We start from the raw sequence: 11,040 nt of genomic DNA, 5'->3' as shown, positions 1-11,040 counted from the left end.
TTTTCAGTAATAGTAAACTCTCTCTGACTTGCACATTATTTCAAACAACTTTTATTTAAAACTAACCCAAATGTAAACCATGGTCTCTTTACTAAGTTGGTGTTTCATTCCAGACAAAATGAAGTTTTGACTGGCTTTGATATTGCTCCATTTGCAAATCCTGAGTGATGTTAATCTTCAGTCTTCACACCAGTGTTTCGCTAGGTGTTTATTAATTCATTTCATGATTCGTATCAGAAAGATGCTGTCTAATAATGTCGCTGTGCCAGGATAAATTCATGATACTCAAACACTGCCTTCAGTGCCACACCACTCTGTGCTGTGAGTTCATGAACATTCCTGAGAGCTCTTAACTGCAACTGTAGGACTGTCCCTGCTTTTGCAGGACCCTGAACTATTACCAACTTACCTGAAAAACTCTTCAACTCTTTAGGAAGGCCTGGAGCCCTAAGTAACTGTGGGACGGTTTTCAGTAAAATCAGTTGAGCTGTACTACAGTGACTTAAGATGCTGTTTGCTGTTTCATGACAAGTACCAAGGCTTAAAACTACCTTTCTAGAAATTAAGTCCTGCATCAACAAAACCACTTACAGGTACAGCATTCTCTGCCTGCTCACTTGAGTATTTTCAACATCTAAATGATTTCAAAAACCCCACAGTGGGCCTAGGACTTTCATAAAATCACTTTCAGAGTCACTGGTAAGCAGCCATGAATGGTTGGAGCAGGATAAGGGAGTATGTAACTGAAGTCAGTTCTATACTGACACACAAAAAAGCATTTTCTGCAAATGTTGCTATAACCACAGGAGTAGTTAAGCAGCTACCACAGTAACCTCAGCATTATGGTTTCACTTTTCTCTTGCCTCAGCTATAAGGCTGTCAAATAGCAGAAGGATCCCTGCAGAGGGCACTTATTTTTAAACTTTACCAAAGCTGGCAGACTTAAGGTACAATTCAGCTTGAAAATCTGCTGCTACAGGCAGTATGTAACAAGACAAATGTGTTCTGGTATGGCTCACTTTATTAAAACTGCTTCTGCACCAGATAACTGGGTTAAAACTATTAGCCCCATGCAGAAATAGTTTAAGTCAGATAAAACACTTAATTTTGTGCATTTTATCTCCACTAACCACTCAATCAGAACATGTAAGAACTGTGAAATTAGACTGAGTGCACCTGTTCAGAAAGAGAAGCGGACTTAAGTTCCACATCAAAAAGCTATGCAGCTTTGTCTTAGCTATGACTCCTGTACAGCTCCTGAGCATAAGCACTCAAGTGAGTTTACAGTAGTCTGCTTTTCTCTGAATGAATGTTAATTTTTGAGTAGCACAAAGTCCTGACAAACACCAGTCTTCAGGGTTTTGAAGTTCTATCACCAACAAAAGATAATTTCACCAAGCCAAAGCTTTTCATCTTTATTTAAACGTTGAGAAATGAGATTTGAAATGAAACTCACAGAACAAACACATCTGGCTTCATTACCAGGTTGAAGTAAAAGCTTCCCCGGAGCACAAGAGAGAGGCTGTCGAGGTCTAGTTATAGCAGTTTTATCACTGTTACAAGATCCGCTGTTAACAGTGACTTCTAGTTCAACTACCTGTTTGCATAGTGCAGAGAAGCAATGAAATAAGGCAAGTATTCCATTTAGATGACTCAACTTGGTAAAACATGGCCCACGGAATAGTCTTGTTTCCATATAAACTCTTCCAGGTATTCGTGTGCCCCACCGCAGTTGTTAGCACAAGTGTACACCACCAGTGTTCCCCAGTCAATGCTCTCTCCAAGGCTGTCAACTTGAAGGTAGTTCAGGAGCTGTGGCATAATCTTCAAAGAAAACCAAAAGGTTTAAACGCAAGCCACAGCTTTCTCCGTTCTCCCTGCTTCTCTTTCTGAAGAAGGATCCTGCATTTGGTGTAAGAGAATTTATGTCCTCTTACACCAAATCCCTTTGAAGTGACTGCATGCACCAGCTCAAATAAAATCAATTTGAAATTCCCAAAGCAGTGTAGTAGATGCCTAGAGAATCAAAGGCATGGCCCTACTTACTTCATCTATAGAAGTTTTATTTGACCTTATAAGCCTTGCCCCAGTTCTGAGCCTCACTCCATTTGAAATTACCTTCATGACTATGTTTTACCTTCACATGACATTAAGTGTATTCACCATGCATACATCACTAGCATTCAAAATTTCACAGCTGAATACTTCCAGCCAGACATATTTACAATTCACATCGTGAATTTTTTTAAATATATAATACTGGACTCCTGTTACTTAAGAGAGGGTTCCATATTCACAAGAGCACCATTTTATGGATAGTGCAAATTATTTGGTGGAAAAAACAGTTACAATAGTAAATACGGGCTCTGTGCAATCATTTAGCATAGTTAGTATGTAGCAACTTCAACTTTCTTGCTCTAACTACAAGGCAACACCTATACAATCATATCCTGTTAGTCTGAAATACAGTACCTGTATTATTTTTAAATGAGTTTACATACCTGGAATTCAAAAATCCTTTTGGCACCACATAAACAATTTGGGATATCTTTTTCTTCAGGCCTGTTTTCACCTGACACCCAGATTGGGCCTTCTCCTCCTCTGCAGTATCTAATAATCTGAAATAGAGCAGAAGTTTAAGTTCTCATTACTATCTTTTGGTTTTGGTATAAAATTGATATTTACAGCTAGACAAGCTGTAGACGGCGCAGAATAAGGTCAGATCCTTTAAGTAATAACCATGGCAAAATAGCATTTGCAAACATGGTATTCTAAATAAGATGGGTTGTTTTATATGCGTTTTCTTAACTATGCAACACTTTTTCAATGATCCAGGGATAAACTGCAATGATAAATTCCAATTATTTGTATTTCCCTAATTAAGGGACCCAGAAATGTATGTTACAGTCTTGAGATGGGGAAAGAGCAGCTTGATAATTAGCACATAGAACTGCACACAAAGTCAGGAATGCAACCCAGCTCTTCTTGTTATGCATTATTGCATTTAAATGCAACTGGATTGTCCTAATGCCCAAGAAGGAGGCATTTTCAGACATATCCTTAGTTTTTCTGTTCATAGCAAATCAGGCATTATCAACAAGAGGACATTGCACAGATCAGTCAGTACAGGGATGATCAGAGAGAGGTGATGCACATACCTAAAGCAGAGAAGGAGACGCTCAAGCCTCCTACTTTTTGTATATGTACCTTAACCCCTCGGGTACCAGGCAAAAAATTGAGAGAATTTCTTCTTCCTCCACCACTTTCATGGATTTAGGCCTGTGTTTCCTCTGAATGGAACCAGGGACCATGCTTTTGTTTGACAATGTGACTCAGCTTCTTGTAATAGCAAGAAATAGTATGAGGGGGGAATTTCTGTTTGAAATAGTAAAAATTTTAAAGCTATCACTAATTTCTTCAACCTTAAAAAAGCCAAACCACCTCCCAGTGCAGCTGGTGACAATGATAGAGCTCTTCTCTGCAGTTCTCTTTCTGCTGAGAAGGAAAGCCAACAGGGCCACAGGCTAGGGAATAATGCAGTGGTTCACCATGTCCTTTGGTTAGAACCAAAGGATGGCAGGTCACAGGATGGCAGGTCTTCCCATGCTCTGGGGGGTTCAGCACCCCTGTGCCATCTCATCTTGACCAACTTCTGTTTAAGATAGATGAGCAGGTGGTGAATTCTTAACTTCAGCATGACTTATGTTGTGCACATAAGGAAATGAGGGTGTGTTGGTTAGGTGTGTGGAGGGTGAGGAGGCATCCTCATTTCTAACTAGGTACAAAAGGCAGTGAAACATGTTGCAAGTGCAGCACGATGCTGTGCCAGAACCACGAAGTTCTAAGGCCACCCCATCTTCTGACCTGCTCTGGTTCAGCAGCTACTTTTTCTTTAAACATCTGGAAGATCTTGTCTTCTTCAGTCTCACGTTTTGCCAATGCTTCCAGTGTCTCTTCATCTAAGGACTGAAGTGCTTCACCTGAACAAGAAAAAAGAACAAAAGTTACGGGCTAGTACAAGACAGTAAAAAATTAAAAACTATATTAGCACCTGCAAATGCATTTTGCTTCACAAATCATTGGTTGCATAAATCACTCAAAGATTTCTTTCTTTTTGTGGCATGTTAAAATTTGGTCACACACAGGTTCATTTACTAGTTTTAGTTGCATTTTAAACATAGATGTCAGTACTGGAACATTGGAAAAGGGAAGGAGTTAATTGATTACAGTTTATGGCTCCCAGTGGGTATCACTAAGACTGCAGAACCTTCAGGGTATGACATCTGAAAAAGTGCAACAGTGCCGTGCATGTGCCAGACTTCAGTTTCTAGTACTGAGCAGTGTATCTGTCACACAACAAGATTCACATCAACTCAGGGCACTAAACAGTCTTGAGACAGCTTTGGACCACAGCAAGGCACAGCTGGGAACCCAGCATCCTTCCCCTGCACTACCACAAACTCTCCACCCTGGGTGTGTTCAAAGCTAGTGTTGCAAAGCTAAGTTGCTGCAAACACATCATGAATTTGGGGGGAGCAGGGAAGAAGGGGCCTGCACTTCAATTGCTTAATTCAAGGTCAATTAAAATAGCCTCAAAACATTTTTTTTTCTAGCACAGACAAGGAGATTTTAAGTATTTTCTATAAATTAAGACAAATGGAACCAAGTCAAGCCAAGACAGTCTAATTTAATCTCCCAATTCCAACAGCATCCAGCAGCTCAAGGTCCAGTCCTTCTCACTTGAATTGTTCCTTACCTATTGGAAGTATGCAGGGACACAGTGTAACTACAAGCTACCTGCAGCAACAGCTGCTTCAACAGCTTCTGGGGTCAGGGCTTAGTAAGTCTCTCCCATAAAAGCAACTTATATTACGCAACATCTACAACAAACTTGCATCATAAACGAGTGTAGAATTAGCCCTTTTTCACCAGTAGTTTACAATAAACACTTAAAAATCACAGTATTTTATATTTTAAAGATGTGATACAGGCTTCATTGTGAAGAATTACAGGCAGCATCTTATTTCTGACCTGCACTGCCTGTAGCTCCAAGTTCCTCTTGTTCTTTCAGGTCCTTTGATGTCTCTACAGCTACTTGTTCATCAGCAGGATCTATAGTGCTGTCATCAGGAAATTCTGGTTCCTCAGGTTCTATCAAAATTTCATATTCTGGAAAAAGGAATTCATTATGCTCTGGAATTGCATCCACCGAGTCATCTACAAAACAGAAAACAGGTACCACTTCACATCATCTCGTATTTCACGTCCTTCCCCCCAAAAGCCACACAGCAAACTACGCAGCAACAATACAGTACAAACATGGTATGAGCAAGAACGATTTACATCACTGCTAGATGTGACTAGAAGGTAAGAAACACACTATATATTAAGGACAGTGGAAAACTACAACAGGTAGTTTGCTTTGAACATACTGAAAACCTAAGTGATGTGGAAGGCAGACTAAACAGTGCTAGCAGCAGCATTTTACAACCCCAAACCCTGCAGTTTCGCAGCTCGGTGCATTTTTAAAACTCAAAACCTGCAGCTTGGCAGCTCAGTGCACATCTCCTTCTAACTAGCACACGCAGACAAGTGAAGCGTGCATCAGGTGCCCTGATGGCCATAACACTTCTCATACTTTTCTGTGGCATGCCCTGAGTAGCCAAAGTTTCCACGAGCGCATCAAGCACACCTCCAGCATTTAACCACCCGGTAGCACGTGGTTTCCCCCGCCTCGGAGGTCTCTGCTGCCCCGGACCCACCTCCGGCCGGGTGCTGCCCGCAGGAGCGGCGATGCCCGCTGCGCCAGTCCAGCGCCTGGTGCTCGGGTCCGCAGTAGGCGGCGCGGCGGCAGCGGCCGCAGCAGCGCGGCCCGGGGCAGCCGCACACGCGGCACAGCGCGGCGCCGCCGCTCAGCCGCCCCGGGGGCGCGGGGGCCGGGCCCGGGGGCGGCTCCTCGGGGGGCGGCTCCTCGGGGTACGTGTCGTTCCGCCGCGGCAGCTGGTTCCGGAACACTGCGGAAGACAGGCGCTGGTCAGCGCGGAGGGGGCCGGCCGCCCTCGCCCCTCCACTCCTCCCTCTCTCCCTCCCTCCCTGCGCCTCACCGCGGAAGGGCCCCCGCGGTCCCGACCCGCGGTAGCAGGCGGGGCCGCGGCAGGCGAACACGAAGAGGGTGCGGTGGAAGGCGTCGGAGCGGCCGGGCAGCGGCGCGTACAGCTGCAGCAGGAAGGCGCAGGGCCGCTGGCAGCGGCCGCAGCGAAGGGCGGCGGGGCCCGGCAGCCCGGCCTCGCCCAGCCACGCCGGCCGCCCCCCGACCTTGCTGGGGAAGTAGGCGCTGCGCAGCCGCCACGCCCCGCCCGGCCCGGCCGCCGCCGCCGCGAAACCCAGCTCCACTCCCGGAGCCATGCTGCCTCCGCCGGCCGGGCCCCGCGCACAGCGGCCGCCGCTCCCCGGAACAGCCCGGCCCGCCCCAGCCCCCGCCCCCGGCGTTCCCGTGATCCGCCCCCTCGCTCCCCTTCCCCCCGCGCCTGTCCCCGCTTTGGATGTGTAGCGGGCACCGCAGTCAGCGATGGGAAGGGGGGGAAAAGATGACAGACAGACACGTTAACGGCGCTGCTTTAATTCAGTGTTTAAATATAACATTCATGAAGTAATTAAAATAATGCCAAGTTGCCTCAAAAAAAAAACAACCCACACCCAACCCAAACAAAAAAAATACCAAAACACAAAACGCAACACAATTAGCAGTCCTGGTTATTGCCCAAGGTTTGATTTGTGCTCTTCATTCCTTATGAATGCCTTGCCTTGCATTTAGCCAGCCAGCAATGTTTTTTTTCCTAAATATTAATAGCAAGTCTTTCAACTCCCTGTTACATTTTCATATCCATGAAATATTTGAAACCAATCACATTCCTTGTTATAAGTCTAGAAAAACGTATTTAGGTAGCGATTACTGTTCACGTCTCTTTAAATACTTATCATTAAAAAAAAAGACAATGTTTAATTTGTTTTAAAAAACAAAAGATAGTGAGGATACAAATGCAACTCTAACCCTCACAGCAGCAACTCCTAATCGGTCATGGAGAGCTGCCCAGCTGTAAAACACCTCTCTGCCTCCCAGCTTGCAGGCTGGCTGGGCAAGAGGGGAACCTTGCCCACTCCCATCCCTGCTCCAGCGGGGCAGTGGTCCGTGTTCTCAGCAGGCACTTACATCCACTCACAGTATCAGGAACCACTTAGAGTCGTGCAGCCACAGGTTTCTGTACAGGTATCCGAGCATCTAACAAAAAAAAGGGTAAACACTTCTGATCAACCTGCTACAAACACCATGCCATTTAACTACTTGTTACTTCATTTCTCTTGGTCATTGGTTTGCACAGTATGCGAAATAAAGAAGGGAGATTCAAAGCTGCAGCCAATGACAGCAGAGAAAGTATTGTAAAAAAAATATTACTAGGATTTTTACACAGTTAAATCTATGGAATTACTAGGGAAAAAGCACTACACCGAATGTATGTGCATTGTCCAAAAGTAATTTATAATTTGATAAGCTCTCTTCAAATTAATTAGAGAACACTTACCAAACATGTCCAGGATTTTACTAACAGCCTCTTGATTTACATTGTAAGTGAATCCATTCGACCTACAGTTACAAGAAAAAAAAAAAGTTTTTTCAATGAATATTTCTTATTCCAGTAATTTCTACACAAATATGAATTAAACCTGAATTAAAAAATTTTCACAATTACATAGTATTTATATATTAATATTAAATTTAAGGACATCAGACTTCTACTCAAGAAGAGTTATGCTTTCTTTATCCTTTCTCTTGTTCACAGTCCCCATGCCTCCCTCTTCCCTCAATTTTAACAGGGGACAACTGCAGGAAGAGAACAATTGTTTGTTTTCAATCTTGTATTTTTCAAGACTCTCTGAAACTGAACCAAATATTCATCTGGTGTCAAATTTTGTTGCACGCAATTTATTCCTTTTACTTGAAAGTGCAATTTAGCTATACACATCTATCTAGCACAGTGCCGTGGCAGGGGACATAACAACTACAGTTATTTTGTGCACTTTTCAAGAGCATTACAAACCTTAACCTATTCATTTCCTGAACAGAGGCATAAGGAAATAGCTCAGGGTCATCACCTGACAACTATGTTCTGTGAAACACTCAAGACATTGCAGGGACTTCCATGGTCATACTTTTAAATACAGTAAGAAGCACCACAACACAAATTAATTTGATAACACAATAATGTGTATCACCATACTTTTGTATAACAAAAGTTATACAAAAAATTTTAATCTTAGGCCTAAAGACTACGAACTGTTAAAAGACTTTAATGATTAAGCTTTCAGTTAAATTGCTTTGAGATGTCAGTGCTGAACTCCCCAAAGCGGTAGCAATCCTGACTTTTGCTTACATTGCCTGACAAGGCTTATTGTAACACACAGAGTAACTCTCCTATTACAAATAAGCAGTTCTGTTCTTTCTGCTTATCAGAGCCTTGGGAGAAAATTTGAAAACCAAAAGGTAAAGGGACTCAGAAGCAGCCTACCAGGAAGTTAATGAATTTTGTTGCTAGGTCCTACAGAAGTCTTTTCACTGTGAGGATGTGCCATTCTGCTTGTATAGAAAGGAACTACCAGGTCTTCACTATGATTCCAGAAATCCAGTCAACCACTATCTGACTGGTGCTCAGGCAGTTGGGGTTCTGCTGTTTTGTTTCATACTAAGAGCTCAGACATTAAGAATTGCCACTAAGACTATACACTGACTTCTACAGATCAAAAAGCCAACATTGCTTACATTTTCTTTTTCTTCACAGCACCTAGTTGCACAAGAGCTGCTAAGGCATTTTTCTGCATGTCAGAAGACAGGGCTTCGTAACACTGCGTAACCCCTAAGGAGAGAGCAGAAACACAATTAAAATTTTTATAATTTTCTATTAACAGGCTACTCTTGTAAAATCATATTGCATAACAGCTGTACACACCCTTCTCAAGAAGCTGAAAAACAAAGTTGCGGACTCCAGGTATAAACTGCTTCTCAGTGAATGCTTCTTTCACTTCCTTTGAGAGGTATCTGAAAATTAACTAACATTTTAAAGAAAATTAGCATTCCTTTCTTTTTGATTGTCAGCTTGTTATGAATTACAAACAGACATGTCCTTGTGAGTATTACTATCCCACTTTGAAAAGTGTAGGAGAGGAACTCAAAAGGTCACTACAAGGGCATCTGAAAGTTTTACTACTGTTTTACAGGCATGAGAATCCCAATATTAAAATAAGGTTTAATATTTCTATAATAGTTACCTTAGACATTAATTTAACATTCCTGTTCTAACAATAAAAAACAGTTTAATTTTTTTAAAGCAATATGTGTTTCACAGATGGGAAAACTGGGCAAATCAGTACAGTTCGGCCCAAGTCATACATCAGATCATTAACAGATTCCACTATGTTAAACATCTACAGTCCCACTAATCCTGTGTTGACATACTTGAGATTTTAGCCTCCTGGATTTGTATACATTGCTTACTACAGGAATGTAAGTGTTTAATCTCTTTAAAACCTTGGAAAACCAGAAGAATTTAAAGAGATACAGATGTAATTAATGACTCCCATAAAAGTTATTAGATAGGAGATGTAAACTCATTTCCACACCTGGGAGGACAGCCCACATAAAATGAATTAAGCAAGAGCTCCTCATAAAAAAGAACAATGAACCTGGTAGCAGCACACTCCCCATGAAGCCTAAAAACCTACAATGAGCCATTACACTACAAGATAGTTACTGCTTTAGTAACTGGAAAAGGCTGAGTCAAAAGCTAAAATCAGGATCCCAGGGAGAGGGTGGTGTTTTACTGCTATTTCATAACTCTTGCAATCGCCCACCATGAAAACAGTCACTATTTATGCTGCAGAAGTATCACAGCTCTCCTACTTTCCCTATAAAACACAGGGGAAAAAAAAAGATAATTTTCTGAAGGACAACATACCTGGTAACCTTCCACAAAAGGTCTGAACATAGCTGACAAGAAAGACACCGTTACACTTCCTTTGTCAGTAGGGTAGATCTCCTGTTGACTCGTTTGAATGGCATCACATTTTGTGAGCAGAAAACATCCTTCCTCAAAATCCTGGGCGAGAGATGCATAACTGACATTTTAACATTTACAGGAAGTCCATTTCCCACCAAATCAACAACAGAAACCACAACAGGGCACAACTTTCATTTCTGAACTCAGTTCTCAAGAGACTTGAATCAATATTTTCCTATCTACCAGAAATAACCTTACAAAAAGGCAGTGGGAGCACGTTCTTAAACACAGCAGTATCTCAATGCACAGCAGGCCTTAGCACAAAGAAAGTGGTTGTGGCTGCTATTGCAAAATCCTCCCTCAGGATTTTGTCAAAATAGGGTCAGGTTGTCTGATTTAATTTTTTTCTGTGGGTATTTGTTTTTTGTTTATCTATTATTAAAGTACCTCATGTCCACTGTTTGCAATAACAATAACACAGTTCACTGACATGCCCTCTACCAAAGAGAAAATAAAATGGCCAAAAATTTTACAAATTATGGAAATGTCAACGACAATACCATTTTACTGCCAATATGGGCATAAGAGGGAGGGGACACACACACAAAGATAACACAACGGCATGGCACATAGACACAACAGACACATGAACAAACAGAGGAGTGGGTAAGAGATTGCTTAACATTACAGCAACTCTTTCATCTGACTCCAGTAAAGTCAGTCATAGTCAGCCACCTTCCTGCTCCCTGCTATGTTCTGCCACTTCAAAAAAGCTACAAAATAAAAAAAGCTACCAATAAAACTAAACATAACTGTGCCAATCAGCCTTTTAAAAAAGCCCAATTCTCTTCTATATAAAAATCTATGAGATTTTAATATAGCCACAAGCCTTGAATATTCTTAGAAAAACTATGCTTATCTCTTTTCTAAGGCAGGAAAGATCACAACTATCACCATCAGATATTTGGCCTTAGCATTGACAAAAACCCCA

General features: G+C 42.1%; 2 protein-coding genes across 3 annotated transcripts in view; both read right to left on the bottom strand.

Annotated features, from left to right (window-relative positions):
- Window positions 1-1,386: 1,386 nt before the first annotated feature.
- On the bottom strand, window positions 1,387-6,423 carry PDCD2 (programmed cell death 2). The gene is made up of 6 exons (XM_032684491.1): window positions 6,105-6,423; window positions 5,763-6,014; window positions 5,032-5,217; window positions 3,865-3,980; window positions 2,502-2,618; window positions 1,387-1,824 (listed from the first exon to the last, which is right to left on the bottom strand). Exons 1-6 carry the CDS (start codon window positions 6,403-6,405, stop codon window positions 1,654-1,656), a joined length of 1,143 nt encoding a protein of 380 aa, XP_032540382.1. The 5' UTR covers window positions 6,406-6,423; the 3' UTR covers window positions 1,387-1,653.
- Window positions 6,424-6,599: 176 nt separating this feature from the next.
- The window catches only part of GNPAT (glyceronephosphate O-acyltransferase), a 21,404-nt gene continuing 16,963 nt past the window's right edge, over window positions 6,600-11,040 (bottom strand). For both annotated transcript variants that reach the window (XM_032684489.1, XM_032684490.1), the window contains exons 12-16: window positions 10,008-10,148; window positions 9,003-9,102; window positions 8,816-8,909; window positions 7,581-7,642; window positions 6,600-7,279 (exon numbers count right to left, since the gene is read on the bottom strand). In XM_032684489.1, coding sequence (XP_032540380.1) covers window positions 7,236-7,279; window positions 7,581-7,642; window positions 8,816-8,909; window positions 9,003-9,102; window positions 10,008-10,148 — 441 coding nt within the window. In that variant the 3' untranslated portion in view covers window positions 6,600-7,235. The remainder of the gene's footprint in view (window positions 7,280-7,580; window positions 7,643-8,815; window positions 8,910-9,002; window positions 9,103-10,007; window positions 10,149-11,040) is intronic.

The sequence above is a fragment of the Chiroxiphia lanceolata genome, chromosome 3 (genome assembly GCF_009829145.1).
Source record: "Chiroxiphia lanceolata isolate bChiLan1 chromosome 3, bChiLan1.pri, whole genome shotgun sequence".
NCBI lineage: Eukaryota > Metazoa > Chordata > Aves > Passeriformes > Pipridae > Chiroxiphia > Chiroxiphia lanceolata.
Note: the sequence above shows the minus strand (reverse complement) of the source record. Positions and strands in the feature narration are given on the sequence as shown.